Genomic DNA, 17,524 nt, shown 5'->3' on the forward strand with positions numbered 1-17,524 from the left:
ATTAGAATAATTATTATTATTATTAATAAAAATAATGTGTTTTTGACAGATTCAGATTTTGTTGCTGATGTATTTATTTTCAAAAGGTTTTATGTTGTGCTGCAACAGAGCTGTGCTTCTTTGGTGGGGGCTAGTCTTGCACCAGGGCCTAGTAAATCATAGAGCTGGTGGGGGGTGGGGCTAAGATTGCTAAACACTGTGTGACTCGGTGAAGAAAAACTAAATCATGTGTATTATATATAAACCTGTGTCAGTGTTCAACATATATACACCTGTGACATGTTTAGTCAAGTTTACCAATATAGCCACTTTTACTTTTTGTGCTCAATAGAATATACAGGCTTTCTAGCTATAAATATTTTTTAACACTAACTCTGCATTCCCAGCCATGCCCTTACAAGCAGTGGAAGGGGCAAGGCAACACAAGCAACCACAGACAGTTAAGGCGAACAACATACAACTCTCTGCAGATAACACAAGACATCCATCATCATGGTCCACTAGGTGTATGAGGTCTACTGCCATGCCAGAGTGTTGTGGGGTTGTGTATATCTGGGCACTGCTTATGCAGGTCTAGTAGAAAACGGATGCATAATAGTGGCACCAACATCGCACTGTACCTCTATGAATTCCACTGCCATGACAAATGTCTAGTGTGGCATCCACGTGTTTGATGTGCGTCAGTTTGTTGGGTGGGTAACTGCATGCAGGGAACCATGAGGGGAAGTGTATATGTATGGTCAATCATGAGACACAGGAAAGACTACCAATAGTGCTGTAATACGAATATCTGCCCTAGCATAACTTTGTTGTACGGCATTGCAGATATTCAATGGCATAATAGTCTTTTGCGAGGGAGGAAGGGGTGATGGGCCGGCATTAGCAGTAACATGTACAGGGGGAATGGGAGCACTAAGAACAGGACACCCGTGTGACAGATGTGTGACACAATGATATTGTCACCTGCAAAAAATAGGAAGTGTATGAGGTACACTTATGAAACCTGTGTTTACATGAGCAAGTGGAATGTGCTGTGTCATACCAGTGAGAGTTTTTCAGTGTTATGAGTGTGTACGAGTAACAGAATACAATTTAATGGGAGGGATGGCCTCACCGCCACAGTTGGGCTGTATACAGTACATTGTGCTGTCATACCAGTATGGTTCTGTATTCTCCAGTGGTTTAGGACTATGTTGTCAGATAGCACACACATGCATTCTGTAAATATCCATCCTTATGCTTTGCGCCTTCCCCAACAACCTCGGCAGCCTCCCAGTAGGTCTCTAGGGAGCAGTTAGAAGTCATACACCTAGTGGACCATGATGATGGATGTCTTGTGTTATCTGCAGAGTTGTATGCTGTTGTTCTTATCTGTGATTGCTTGTGTTGCCTTGTCCCTTCCACTGCTTGTAAGGGGGTGGGATGCTTTAGATTGGTAAGTTTCCCAGGAGTTGTTTCTCAATGGTTGGTACATTAATTTAACAAAGATCCAGTCAGCAGCAATACATACCGGTCAGCCATAGGAGTTGAGCCATCTAGTCTCACATATCTGTGATTTAAATGCTTGAGCAAAATCTCCACAATATCCAACATCATGGTGAACTGGCTGAAGAGTACAACACGGTCACCCTGCAGAAAATAAAACAAACAAAAAAAAGGTTCAATTTTCAAAACATATATGGCCTGAGCCTGGGTCACAATAGTATATAAATGCACCACCGCCATATAATTCAATTCATAAAATGATCATTAGAGTAAAACTCTTGTCCAATATCACGACCAACTTTGAGAATATCCTCCAACCAATCCATGGCTTACCTTAGCGTGGAGTTTGACAAGTAAATCTTTAAGCACTCGAAACTTCCCAGAATCAAGGAGCACATCTACATCCAACTGGAACTGACTGATACTGGTATACTGCTTACATAGGCCATGCAATTCAAAGTCTGACATCACCTCCATGTCCTCAAAGATTAGCTCTGCATTTGCATCATAGTGGGTGGGTTCCTAAAAGAAAAACATTAAGAAGTTGTTGAGAGAAGAACAAACAAGAAAGAACAAAAAAGTGGTTTTGTAGTTTTAAAAAAAATGAGGTAGCAGGAACTTAAAAACTGGTCTTTTAGTTAACATTTACCGTATCCGGTTGGATGGCGTACTGAACTTGTAGATTTCTCATGAAAAACCCTACCCTTAAAGACTTATGTAAAACAAAACTCTGGAGAATACAAGTTCCCTTGCAAAATGAGAAATAACATCTTGGTCAATATTTATTTATTATAAAATAAAACAATGTGTAGTCAAATAATGTCTGATACTGTGAAATTTAAAAAGCACACAATTGTATAAGACCAGATATTTTAATTATTAATTTGAGATCTTTCCATTAAGTTACTTCATGCTGAAGAGTTAATATAATTATTACTTTTTCATGAAAGACTGCATGCAAATATAACATTTTACCTGTAACATAAGTTTCGACATCAGTCTTAGTTTCCCTTCTGTGTAGTATCGACGATGCAGCAAGGGGTGATTGGCCATCTTTCGAAGTTGCATCATCACATTACACATCTTTTTCTCTGTAATTTTATAGACGTTAAAAGGGGTGTTCAGCTCAAACATGACAAGATTTTATTTAAATTGTTCATTGTAATACAGTGTATCAAACATGACTGAGGACTGGCAGGAAACAAAGATGTGGGAATACAACCAAAATGTTATACGACTATTGTTCTTGACACCCAACTTACACAGAGAAAAAATAATAAAAATCAACACATACTTTCTCCATTAACAGACTTCTTTAGCTGCTCAAAAATAGAAGCGTAGAATTGTTCTTGCTTCTCTGACATTGGACAATATTCTATTTGCTCTTCCTTGGGTGGTAGTTGTTTTAGGACCTGTGCAGATAAAGAATGGTTTTGAGCAACAGAATTTACAGCAAGTACTTTTGATGCATATTTTAAGATGAGATACAGAATGTTATTAGTGAGCAGCAGGGGTGAAATTCTGCAGGTACTTATTTTATTTTGATGCCAGTACTGAGACTTATTTAATCTGCGTTTTTCAAATGCGCTTGCATTCAGAACAGTTCGTGCTGCTACATTCCATTTCCTGTTACTGCTTTTTTTTAGCTGCTATTGGCCACCATTAACTACAGTATAATCACTGTCTGTTGATTGGCCGAGCTTTCATTCCGATCAGGATTTCACAAATCTCTGCCAATTTCGCTATGTGTCAGTGCTCATTCGTTGATCAAGAGAAGACTTTAGCAGTATATGGAGTAATTTCATTATTACGAAGTAATAATTATTTTCTTTAGTGTGGCAGAGAAATCTGAAATACTCTAAACGAACTTGCTGCACATGAATTAAGGCAAAAAACAACGTCAGTGTTTGCCATAAATTACATAGTTGATAAATATTACAAATAAAATTATCATAATTCGTTTTGCCTTACACCGATTTACCACATTGCCAGAATTTGTGTGAAATTTTCGAAAACTGCAAGTGATGTGTAAGACAGTAGGGATTAACAATAACATAAAAAAAACTAAAAACTAAAAGTATTTTCGGTTACAAGGTTACATTATAGTAAATGAAAACCAAAACGGCGAGGTGTTTTTTTCTTTGTGCAATGCCCCCTTTTCCCAACACATCTAAAAAAACAGGCAGAAGCAAAGCACAGTAATATTACTATATGAAAATGTGTCTCTTGCAGAAACCACAATACCAGGGATAATTTCTTGAATAGATCATTGTAATCAACACAGAAACACAACAGAGAAGCACACTGAACTTATTATTGTAACATACATAATATATACAAAATAAATAAAAGAAACAAGGATATATGTTCTAATGCAAGACTATTATTGTAGCATGGCCAGATCCGTTGAAGGTGAGTACGCAGGGTCTGGAAAGTATGGGGATGATTTCAGAGAATACTATGGAGATTAAACGTACACCATTAGTAGTCATAGTGCCCGTTACATAATACATTTGAGGCGTATTTTAGCCCGTATTGTACACTGTTTGACTTAGATCATTTTTTCATAGCATCGTTTTTTTTTAAGGATATCTTGAAACAAAAACACCCTCTACAGCAGTTCCTGCATAGTGTAATATTTCTTAATGCTTATCACTTAAGGCAGTTAAGTCACATTTCAGAAATCAACTTCTCATGAACATGAGTTACTAACGAAGTAAAGTACATATACTGCCACCCAGCGTCACTAATGCATTATTTCCGATTTTTTGACATTCAGGTACAGCACAGTAAAAACAATGAATAAATAAAATACACCTTACTTTCAATAGTGCTGCTGATGTCAGTCATTGACATTTGCCCTTGCCTGGTACTGCAAAGCAGGTAGGTGGTCAAAAGGGAGAGCCTCAAGTCATCTTCAACCTGGAGCCGATTTCTGTATTTTGTTTTCAAGGCTCCAAGTTTGAAAAATCCAGCTTCGCACAGGTACGTGGAAGCAAAAGGTAGGAGCACATTCACTGCAGCAGTAGAGCTGAGGGAATTGCTGTGCAATACAGCCAGAAATGTGGACAGAACAGGTGCCAAAAATTTGCTTCAGTCCGTTAAAATAAACTGTTCTTCCTTCGAGCAGTTGTGCAGCTCCAGCAATATTCGTTGTCTTGTCAAGTTGTATGGCATAAAATGTACTCATCTTTATGTATTTAAGCAGTTGATTTGTCCACATCACTAGCAAGTTCTAAAATTGAGAAATTCATTATCATTTGACAATGGAATTTCACCAACCTGCATGGCAGAGCTTTCCCCAAACATAATGGAACAAATGTCCATTGCAAAGTTTAGCAATGTGGTATGACACGGCATAAGAATCTTTGAGACGCTTGGCAGACACTGGAATGCTTGCTTATAGTCCCCTTTTGCTGATTTAATGCATCAAGTTCTTCTGAAAAAGCTGAGCAGCTTATCTTTCAGTCCATGATGTCGAGTCTCCAAATGTCATCTTAGTTTGCAAGGCTGCAAGCTGCCATTAGCCAGTATTTCACCACAGATGCCACACTGAGGACATGGTTCTCCTGCAGTTCCAGCAAAGGTAAATCCAAATTCCAAGTACTGGTAACTTTCTTCATATTTTCTAACTATGTTTTTCAGATGCTGAGGATGAAACTACAGAACACCCTGCCTTTTTTCACACACCACAAAACAATCAATTTTGTGTATGAAGCGGTGGGTAACTAATGCTGAAATGTAAACCCACCCGACTGGTTCACTGCGTTAAGCACAGTTACAAAAAAAAAAATTAAATTAAATACTAATGAGTGCGAATTTCTATGAATCACATTTAAAGTTTTCAAAATTATTATTTTTGTAATTTTTTTATTATTATTATTATTATTATTATTATTATTATTATTATTATTATTATTATTATTATTATTATTATTATTATTATTCTCATATCAGTATTATTCATAATAAGTTCACCGCGCCCCCCCCCCCCCCCGCCAGTGGGGGGGGTTGAGAAACTGCTGACGACTAAATTCCAAATTGAATTCACATATAATATCATGCCAGCGCTACAAGCAGAGCGTCTCCAAGTTTTCAGTAAGTCATCAGCTTCTTCGAAGAAAACAAACTTATGGTTATAATTCTGATTTTCGGTTTTAACCAATAAAACACCCTAGATACAAAAAAAATAATAAATTGGTGGACAGCCAATAAACACCCGAAACTGGAAATGGTTAAATCAATTGATACTGACGTTACCCCTTTCCCATTAAAAAATAAAACCTACTACAAAAATAATAAATACACTTCCCAGTGCTGCTGGGCAATGTCCCGCCTTCCTGACTTGTATCTATCATTGATTCGTTCTGAATACTTTAACCCTTTGCGGTCCTATGTCGTACAATTTTCCCTTTCCAGTCCGATGTCGGACCCTGTCCAACATCAAAAAGACGTACAGCACAGGTCTAGTTGTTTTTTTCTCCTGAAAAAGCTGAGAAAACCTTTCAATGGCTAAGTGAGACCGATAGGAGCTGAATAAAACTGAAAAAAGGGGCATATCTGAGCAATACAGATGGCCCCTGTACCAAAGAGATAACATGGACACAAACAAAGGAGATAGCTGTTTCTGCATCCAGCGCTGAAAGAATATCACAGACATTTGCAGAGCTTTGAGATGTTACAGTAATAAAATAATGACTTAGATCGCATTATTGAGGAGTTTGGTGATAAAACCAGTGATCAGGAGAGGATATGTGAAAAATACAGCAAACAAGGGGTGGTGCTTGGCTGGAGATGCAGTACTGATGTCCTTTTGCTAAGCAGGGCCTTTTAAACTCGTTTTAAAACAGCGCATGTAAAATAAACAGCACGTGTGAAAATAAACAGGACCTGACACACCTGATAGACGTTGAATAAATGGACCGTAGAGGGTTAAACCCGCCCCAACTACCGAGTATCGGCACATTCCTACATTTCTAATGGACTCTGCTTGCGAGATCAAAAATAGAGGCTTGTTAGCAGAACTTAAAGCTGTATTACAGTTACGATACAGAGGATTTAAAAAATGCCTACACACAAAACCCCCGAAGAATGTGCCTGTGACCATAGGGATTTAATTGTGGAAGAAAGCAAAGGAAAGAAGGTAGGAGTTAAATGTGCAAGTCATGTCGAGTTACTACTATACATATTTTGACAGAAAAAAACCGCACAAGCATTTTGGAAACTAACCAAAAACACTAACTTCATACAGTATATCAAAAACGAAAGCCCCCCAAAAAAAACGATTTACATAAAACTTGAAAATAGCTAAAAATAAGCACCGAAAAATACAATAAATAAAAACAAAAGCCCTAGGTATAATTGACCAGTTATTTTGTAAGGCTTATTTTGTTTTTATAAATGTATCGTGTACCAATATGTATACATGTTTTAAGCATTTATTCATTGTGACTCAAATTGTCTCAATTTTTTAAATGTTTACACCGGGCTGTGCATATGAGTACCTGCACTTTTTTGTTGAGAATTTCACCCCTGGTTACCAGTATTGTAGAAACCTTACAATGTCTGAGTTTCAAAGCATTTAAATTGACCTAGGCCTAAATAAGATTATTTTTGCAGACCCCCTTGTAAGAGTATTTCCACTTGAACTTTAGAAAAACTGTTCATAAAACATCAATGACCTCCATTCCTCTCCACGGCTATGCATATGGTATAACCAGCAACGGACTGTGAGGTTCTGCTAAAATAAAAGCATGTCTTTGCTGGTTGTGTAAGTTACCAATAAATTATAAAAAAGCGAAAATAGACAACTTTATATATATATATTATATATATATAATATATATATATATATATATATATATATATGCTTGTACCTCACTTTTCACCCTCCTTTGGAGTCCTTAAGGAATCTTATTTACCGATCTACTAGACGATGTGTAACATCCTCTCCTGTTCAAAAGTTTTTGCGAAACGATGATTCTACATGAAAGATGAAATTATAAATATTTTTAAAACAATGGGATGAAAAAAACTTTTTTTGGTGGTGATATATATATATATATATATATATATATATATATATATATATATATATATATATATATATATATATATATATATATTCATTGCACAACAAATAAGTGGACAATATAACAAACCAAAGTCCACTTGCTTGCACTGTGGGTCGCACACTCAGGACGGCTCAATTATATCCTTAATTCATTTTAAACTTGATGTTCAAGAAAGTAAAAAGTAAGCAGCAATGTTTTAAAAAAAAAAGTTAAAAACACAACACAATGGGTCAACTGCAACGAACTGAAAGCAGAGTGCTAACCGTTGCAATTGGTATTAACTTGCATACTAGCTCCGTACTAACCACACGAACTTGGCAGCTCAAGATAGTCCCCAGCTGTGTACTAAAAAAGGTCTCACTTGCAAAAAACCCAAAATAACTGCTGCTGCCCTCTAGAGGATACTAAGTACGAGACTAAGTTAGTCTAACCCTTTCTATAGACTAACAATGTATAGTACCGTACTAAGTGGAACAAATGTGAAAAACCCCCAAATGTATTGGCAACTTTTGTAACTGAACAATTCATAATCACAAATCCACACAGTGTACCAAAATTTTACATATGAAGATATTTACTTGCATATTATTTTTATAAAGGGATATCATTGCTGCCATTGCAATATATTTGTGTAGCATTGGAATGAGTTTTGTTACATTATACGAATATGGAAAACAATACACCTACTCCTAAACTATTTCCACAGTGAAAAATTGATCCAGTGGCAAAATATTACAATTACAGTTGAAATGATTTATTACAAATATCGTGAAATAATTGAGACTATTTAAAGCCGTACAGTAATTATGTATTACCCACATGGAACGGAATTGCAATATTTAATACATAAGTAATATATTTAAGTTATATATAACAGGCTAAATGTATATTTGTGTCAAAGAATGCTTTTTGTAGCCAATGCTACATATTAGTAGGCTGTAACGTGCATGGGGTAGGGGTCAGGACTGGTAGGTGATGCAACACAAGAATATTGATATGCTCGTAAAGAAGGGGTCGCGGCCCTACAGCGGATCGGTGCTGTAGCCGCTGTGCAGGGGCCGGTTTTTCAAAACGTAATCTGGATTAAGTGATCCGGATTTTGTAATCCTAGATTTTGCGATTGAGATTCCTTTAAAAACAAAACTAATTTCGTAAGTATAATTATTTGTAATGTGGATACAACTAATCCAGCAATGACATTTTCTGAAAAAAAAAAAAAAAAAAAACAAAAAAAATCACAGAGAAAAAAAAAATCCAGATAAAAAAAAAAAAAAAGTGATTTCTTTTAACTCCAGCCCCCTCCAGTTCCTGTTTAGAAGCACACCAAAACAAACCATAATCCTTAGTACCGTACTAAAGCTGGGGATCAGCTAGTCCCCAACTTTGTTCCGCTTCTTTTTTCGTTGCAGTACATAGCTGGAGACGATACTGAGATAGTACCATACTAGTTGGTAGGCAACTTAGTACGCAGCTCATTACTAACTCTGCAACTTCGTTGCAATTGACCCAATGCACTTCGACAATATGTGTCTTCATCAGGTGTTGAGATGTCACTTGCTTTTTACTTTTTCATATTCTATGCCGTTTTGGGTCAGCACCTGCATGGGCTGTGCACGAATGACTTTCACCAATTTTTTAAATTATATTATATATATATTATATATATATATTATATATATATAAGTATTATATATATAGCTATATATATATAATATAATATAGACACACACACTATATTGTAAACATAACAACTGTGAAAAATATACAGAATAGCTTTATTTTGCCCCCTTCTTCCTCTCCTTGGTAACACTTACTGTGGAAAACATCTTTGAGATCTCACTAGTGCTGCTGGAAAACATGTTTGGCATGATGAAGTTAAGAAGAGACATGAGTTCAAGCAAATTGTTTTGCAGTGGGGTCCCGGTTAGCAGCAATCGGTAGTCAGCCTGTATTTAAAAAAAAAAACAAAAAAAAACACAGTACGATTAAGTGCAACTACCAACCCATGTAATCAAAATGTTCCTTTTCATGATTTGCAATCTTTTAGATATTCCGACTAATGTTTAATTCATTTCATGATAAACAAAGGCACACATTAAATGAATTTAATTTTATACTGCCACCACAGATATACTTTAGAATTATTATGGTAGTGTCACAATTTTGATTTATTCTAGTACCCTAGTCTCTGTAAAATGCTTTTTTAAAAACATTTTTTCAAATTCTAATCACTGGTGTGAAGCTTGTTAATTGTCCATGTCTGTTTTAAATGTAGCCTATTGTCAACATTACAGTGCTTGTTGTAATTACTGAAATACGACGGCTCTTGACAAGGCACGCCACATAAGGTGATGACGTAGGAAGGAGTCTAATACGAACACATACTATATGTATATATGTGTGTGTGTATGTATATATTTCTGGAAGGACAATTCTTTTTCTACACTACTCACTGAAAAATATACAAATTAATACATACACATTTAAAATAGATTTACAGTCTATTTCAAAATATAATATTGTACAGAAGCTCATATATAAGCATTTCATGTCTATATTTATAAACATTTGACAACCTTCATGTTTTAATAGTTTCACAAAAAAAAAAAAAAGATGGATTGTGCATATCCAGTAAATAAAAAAAAAAAAAATGTAATAGTGCTTAAATCTAAAAAAAAATCTGTAACTATGATAAAATAGCAAACTAGGTTAGAGACACTAAAAAAATCGAAAGAAAAAAAAACATGCAGTACATTTTTTGCCAGGAAACATCGTCTTGAAATGCTTCTGAAAAGTAAACTTCACTCGACCACAAAGTTGACTCAAATAATTATTAAAATAACACCACACAATTTTTTCTAATCCACTAGTACCTTAGCAACTATGGTGCTCTTATTGTTGTTGTAACTTTACTAGATTGCTGCATTTACATGTCAGGTTCACGCATTAAGAAAGCAGCATCACTTACTTGCTAAAAATTTACAAAAAAACCAAATACCTTAAATTTAAAATATTATTCTGTGCACTGCAGAGGCTCTCGGCAGCCATTTCTGGTTTCTTTCTAACTAAAAGAAGATCAGTTTTTCCCACAGCTAGTAGAAGTGATCGGGGCAGGGCGTAAACCCTTCCTAAAATGGTTTGCATGTAGGTGCTAGACTTCCGCAATTCAGTTTTCAGAAACTTGCACGGCTCTCTAGGAATATAACTGGTGCCTTTCTAGCAACATAGGAAAAACAAATAAAATACTACTTGTCCCATGGGCAAAGTACAATGGCAAAATTTGTTGACCCTCACAAAAATCTTTTTTGTCCAGGGCGTCTGGCAATACAAATTGCACACCCCTGTATACCACATGGGTTATAGGACAATTGATAAAACATCCTTTACACAATAGGTTAACCTATTATACCCGATTCAACTGAAAATTTCTACCAAAGCTGCGTCTTATGCCCGAGGTATCAGCACGTCTCCGTCCACACTGGAGACAAAACTGGCGCACAGTGCTATTTTCTATTTTAATCTTTTCAGCTACACGGAGAGTGACTCAGTATTCGAGTGTGAAAATTTGCTATTTTTGACCAGAAGCAGTAAGATAAGGCTGTCATTTCATTACTGCTTGTCTTTCCCCCCCTTGGGATGCTGAAGCAAAAAATTGTTTAAATAATTTAATTGTGTTTTTTACCACGAGTCTGTTTTCGCAGCCTTCTTTTGTCCCCCCCCCCCCCCCCCCAGAGACAAAACTGTGTGCTGGACAGCACTCTGTGCCACAAATTTTCTTCAGGCTACTGCAAAGAATGTACACAGCGACCAAAGAATTGTAATGGGTACATTTCTATTTCAGGGAACCAGGGTTATGAGAATAACCGAACGTTCCCTTTCCAAGTATGAAATATATTCCATTACACAATAGGTAAGTATACCCAAGTTGTCACAAGGACATGACCTGCAGAACAGCCAATTTGACCAGACCTACGGCATGCCACAAATAAAGGCACAGTAAAGGACACAGAACGCAGAATTACCTCATGCATGTGCTTCCGAGTCCAGCTGAGATGCTGCTGTCAGCACTCTGGTTCCAAAATCAGGGTTCCGAGCATCCAGGATATTAAGCCTGTAAAACCTTTAAGGTGTGGCCCACACCGCTGGATCACAAATGGCAGATCGATGCATCATGAAATGCCCAAGAGGTAGCAAAAAATGACCGGTGACCTTCTCTGGAGGGAGCAAGTTGGCTTGCTCATAATTTCTAATTAGACAGCTTTTGTTTTGACAGGGCTTGCCCTTGGTTCTTCGCTCCAAAGCATATAAAACAGCTGCTCACTCACACATCTAGCAGAGGCGACAGCAAGCAAAAACACTGCCTTCAGGAGACAGGTATTTAGGCTCTGCAGAATTCAGAGGTTCAAAGGATGGTTTTGTGAGTGCATGCAGCACCACATTCAAACAGCCACTGAGGAACTTTGTCCTTCAAAAAGAAGGCCAAAGCATCTGCGCCCCTTTCACAGCCTGGCTAGCCAGAAAGTGATCCCCTGGGAACAATCAATTTTAATATGGCAAACAGAGATGGCTGCCAAGTAAACCTTCAGAGGTTGAGGGGAACTTACCCTCAAAGAGGTCCTCAAAAACTGCAGAATGACTGGCATAGCTCGATGCGTTCCCCGCGCCTTTCTGAGCAGGTCGTGGTGCGTGGGCAATTGCCCAGGCTGGTGGCACAGCAGTTGCACCAGCGTGGAGAACCACGTTCTCCTAGACCAGTACGGGGCCACTAAAAGCACTCTGGCTCGTTGCTTCCCAATTTTCACCAGGAACATCGAAAGCAATACTACCGGTGGAAAGGTATAAAGGACAGTCCTTTAGCCAATTGTGTGCAAGGGTGTCAATCGAACTCCGTTCCCCAGAATGGAGAACCAGAGGGGACAATAAGCGGATTTGAAGGAGGCCAAGAAGTCGTCCTCTGCTCTCCCGAACCTGTCCCAAATCAGGCTCATCACTTCAGGGTAGAGCCTTCACTCTGAGCCGTGCAGGACACCCCTTGATAGGAGGTCTGTGATGTGGTTTTCTGGTCCTAACAGATAAATAACTCTCTGGGAGGGAAGGTGCTTGTGAGCACACAAGATTTTAGAGACAGGACGAGCGCAGGCCACCCTGGTGGTTGATTTAAGCCACCACAGTTGTGTTGACCATTCTGATTAACAGGGATTCTAGGAATCAGTTTGCTGCAGAATAATGCAGAAAAACAAAGATTTTCTATGCTATTGGGAGAATTTTTTGTTTTACATTTGCAAAGAACATGCAAGGCTTTGTTTGGTTGTTTATAAACAAATCAATACACAACATATATAAAATCATCAAAACAAGCAATTTTGCTTTAAATAAAACTTTCTGGTGAGCGAGACACTCAAGTTGCAGTCATGCAAACGTAGCTGCAGTTTACTTCAGTGTGTTTTTACTACTAGAGCTGTTTAATGAAGCCAAAAACGAAAAATTCACCCATAAAGATTGGGTCAATGAGTTTGGCAATAGCCATCCAACTGACAAAGAAAAAACTTGAGATAAACTAATATAAATACTGTTTTTTGGTTTTTATTATCAGTACACAGAGTTGTAATGAGTCACCAAAATTGGGACTCGATTTGAGTCGTATCATTGACATGCCAAGCTCGAGTCGAGTTACTAAACTGCTCGAGTCGCCAATCTGGCTTCAGTCACTTTGAGTCATTAATTCTGACCAGTGCTTAATTTGCAAAGAAAGAGGTGCCGGGGTGCAACTAATGACAATAATACTGTCCTTAAGAACTGCACATTCAAAATCATAACACGTTTATTTGAAAGAGTATTATAAGTACAAGTGTTAGATGTTTACATTCACGTATTCTACATCATATACAAAGTATTAGTACGTGCAGAAAAATTATTTAATGGCAACCGCAGGACAAATAAAAAAAAGCCTATATACATATTTTATTATGTTTTTGCATTTAAAGCTTTAAATAACAAACAAATTAAAAGGCATTCAGAGAAATCCAGGACTACATTGATTAAAAAAAATAAAAAATACACGCCCCAACACAAACATTGGGCTAGGTAGTTATCTTGGTATGTTTTTATTCTCTATTATAAATTATATAAATTGAAAAGGCAAGGCCAGATCGTTATTTTTCATTATTTTGGTTAAATATAATACAGCAGGCTAATGTTCTATTGAAGTAGGCTACAATATTTTTTTAATTAAAAAGTTGTTCTGTGTTGAAATTAATGTTCAGCTATCGTTGTATCGTTCGTGACGTTTTTAAAAAAGTAAGCTTATTTCTGTATAAAAAAAACACAATAGAGTTGCAGCCAGTGTCATCTTACTTATAGGCACTCAAGCTGAAATCATCAAGTAATTTAAAGGTCTGCTACAAAAGTGGCAGCGGACTGTCTATCTTTAGCGCACGAAATTGCAGACTTGATACAGTGTTGAGAATTTAAAAAGAAAGCATTTTATGAGATTTTAACTAGAGGAACTGGGAATGACTCTGCACGCCCACAGGTTCCGGGGCATACCCACAGCAAAAATTAAGCGCTGGTTCAGACAGTTCAAGATATCTTGATTTAATCAGATTAGTTTTTCAGGAGATTAGCAATCTATACATTAAAAATAAATACAAAAAAAATATTAAATACAAAATTAGGATGCACAATAATGTGGTCATACTTGCCCCACTTATGTTTATCATTTCTGCTTTGTTGTCATCTTTCCATTTCAGTGAATTTGATTCCTTGATCTATTTATAAAGCACATTCTGCCACTCTAAAGTAGCTGGCGATATTGCTGCCGGGGACCCCTCTGTGTCTGGTCGTCCTTATGGTCGGGTGCCCACCGACCTACAGGCAATGTGGCCGCTGAATCTGGGGTTGCCGAGCCCTAGGATGCCAAGGCGCCGTTTGCTTCATGGCTTGAGGGCCTTTTTGGGCAGCAAGAGAACCAGCTCTTTAGTGGACTTGCACGCCTTTTGGGAGCTCAGCATCACATGGTGTCGCCAAGTTGATTGGACCTAATGCAGAAAGGCTAGTGGCTCATCCTCCTCCAGCTGCTCCAGTTGAAGTTCCTCGAACTCCTCTGTTAGAGGCAGCGAGGGACATGGAGTCACCCTGCACCAACTCTTTTGCTGCAACAGCTGCTTACACCACAGGAGGAGTAGGGACAGGTTGCGCCAGGCACGCCTCAGCCAGCGCCTTCTGAGATGGCTTCATCTGGGTCTTAATGGCCAGGTCGCCTGGGGAACGGCAGCGGCCAGTTTTCTTGCTTCTCGGGAGAGGGAACGAACAGTATGAAGCAGACATAGATGACCGAGAAGGGCTTCTGCCTCTGTGCTGTCGTTTGACGAGTGGAACACGATCTGCAGGCAGTGGTGCTGCACACTGTGGTGAGGGGGACATGTCCCTGTGAGAGGAGGTTGAGAGATCAGGTTCTGCAAAGTGATTGTGCCTGCCTGTTTGATCTAACACCTGGTGAGCACTGCACAGGCCTCACAAAAGGAGAAATCCTGGAATGCCTGTTGAGCATGCCCCAAGACACCACACGCATTGATTGTGCTTATCCTCTGAAGGGATGCACTTCTTGCAGTTCATGCAAGAATGGAACCCAGGCATTGTTGCAGCAAAACTATTAGTAATGCGCACGGGTGGTAACATGGTATGGTGCATGGCAGTTACGGAGCACGGCATGGTATGCTTGGTACGGTACTCTACAGTGCAACACGGTGCGGGAGCAACGTACAGTATGCATGGTACGGTGCACAGGGCATAAAACACTACAGTGTGGTGCATGGAGTGCTTGGTACAGTATACTACAGTGCACGGTATGGCACAAGGGGTACTGGCAGGGCCTAAGCAAACTGTGCGTGACCAAGGCAGCAACACAGGGATGCAATGCAAGAACCTGGAGCACCTGCTTACAGCTCTCTCCTGCTGACAAGCCTTCACATAGTAGTGCCAAAGCTGCCTGCTACTGTGGCATGGGCAGCAGAGCAAAGCTCTCCAACTGTTGGGCTACAGCCCGCAAGTTAGTCTGTGCAGCCCAAGAGCTAACACAGTGCCCGTTCAGGAGTCTGAACCCAAACCGCTGCGACTGCTTGAGCAGTGAGCCGCGAGCACAGCACCTGGAATAAAACAGGGAGAAACACAAATAATAGTTTCAGCCACAAAATATTTAAAACGTAGCTTAAATTCACAATACGCTTGTAAAAAACAAGACTAATAAAACTCCAGCATGAGTTAAGGTAGAAAAGAGAGAATCATTCACTGTGCCACCGATCTGAGGAGTGCAGGAGCTGACAAGAAGACCATGAAAAAACACAGTAAAACAAATTACTTAAACAATTTTTTCTTCAGCGGTTTATCCCAAGGAGAAAAAACAAGCAGAAATAAAATGACAAGCTTATCTGACGCTTCAGGTTGAAGATAGTGAATTTTCACTGTCAAATGCAGTCACTCTGTGTAGCTGAAAGGCTGAACAGAAAATGGCAGTGAACGCTGTCCTGCACGTAGTTTTGGTCTCCTGTGGGGGTGGAGACAGGCATGATGATGTCGTGGGTGTAAGACGCAGCTTTGGTAGAGTGTTCAGTTGAATCGGGCGTAATAGGTTAACCCATTGTGTAATGGAATACATTTCGTACTTGAAAGGGAACCTTGTATCATGTATTTACGACCAGTGAAGGTGATCAAAATATTTGGTATTGTGCGTGTTAGAATAAACACATCGTCCACATCGAAAGTTACCATGTACTGTTTCAGTAAGCCATTAGTTGTCATTAGACAGTATTGATTTATACAGACATGACTAACGCATTCCTACCACATCTAAAACAAAATCTTGGTGGAGAGGTAACGAAAGGCCGAAGTTGAGGATCACATTGCAATATCCTTGAATGTTTCGAGATTATTCTTTTAATATCATTAGAGATAGTTATACTCAGTGACAAAAGTCAATCTTTCTAGTGCAGTTGATTAATCTTTAGTTTCTATAAACGCACTACGTGTTATTTATTACATACACTTGGAAAAGTGTTTACATTTTAGAACAGCACTTGTAAGCAGCCTGTTCTCATGTGCTGCTGTGCTGTTACCACAAGGTTGCTTCATAATTTAACTTTTTCTATCTGTCATACTTAAAAACAAATTAAATGGTGACTTCTCCCTTCTAATGCAAAACAGAACAAACTTAACATTAAAAATCATAAATAGTTTGTATAAAAGGTCAAATGCATGACCTAAAGATAAAAGGTAAAACATGCAGCGTTCATTTAGACAATAATTCTTTACTTACATTTATAGTCATGAGTTGCTTGTAGCGCAGTGAATTCATATTCTTTAACATGTGTCCCTCATCAAAGATAGCATAGTGAAGTTTCAGACGTCTGAATAAACTGCGGTCATCTGCATTGCTGATTGTCAGAGAGTACCTGCCAGCATATAGGAAAATCAAATATAGTAAAAATGTAGGCTTCTAACAACATGTTAAATAAATATCATCGCTAAAATAGCTAATATAGTAACACCATTTGATAGAATTCAGGAAGGAACAGTTTGTTTCCTTATTTTCTATTTGTATACCAATACATGAAGCATTTTATGCTTTTTTTCTTCTCTTGGATGTAAGTGATCAAGGTCATGCAGCTAAAGACTGTGTGCAACGCTACAGTTTTTTTGATGAATCTCTGTAGGTACTGCATAGATGCATCTTTTGGTATTTATTGTTTCAGGTGAAATCCAAGGTCTGTGAGTATACAGGTAATACTCAATTTAAAACACTCCAAATAGAAAAAGCTCAGATTTATTTTTTGTTAATTTCTGTCATCTCTGTGGAATTAACCTGTGCACACACTGCATTTGCTTCGCAATAGGAGCTCCCCAATAGCTGCTTACCACTAGGTGTCACTAAAACACTGCCAACTGATCACAAAAAAAAAAACCTGTCCTTC

The 17,524-nt window shown here is 38.2% G+C and overlaps 1 protein-coding gene across 1 annotated transcript in view; it reads right to left on the reverse strand.

Annotated features, from left to right (window-relative positions):
* Positions 1-17,524, reverse strand: part of LOC121319565 (SWI/SNF-related matrix-associated actin-dependent regulator of chromatin subfamily A containing DEAD/H box 1-like) — a 78,863-nt gene that overhangs the window by 8,220 nt on the left and 53,119 nt on the right. Inside the window, 7 exon segments of the mRNA XM_041257142.1 lie at positions 1,511-1,629; positions 1,819-2,007; positions 2,461-2,576; positions 2,780-2,897; positions 7,362-7,377; positions 9,312-9,505; positions 16,870-17,005. Coding sequence (XP_041113076.1) covers positions 1,511-1,629; positions 1,819-2,007; positions 2,461-2,576; positions 2,780-2,897; positions 7,362-7,377; positions 9,312-9,505; positions 16,870-17,005 — 888 coding nt within the window.

The sequence above is a fragment of the Polyodon spathula genome, chromosome 1 (genome assembly GCF_017654505.1).
Source record: "Polyodon spathula isolate WHYD16114869_AA chromosome 1, ASM1765450v1, whole genome shotgun sequence".
Classification (NCBI taxonomy): Eukaryota; Metazoa; Chordata; class Actinopteri; order Acipenseriformes; family Polyodontidae; genus Polyodon; species Polyodon spathula.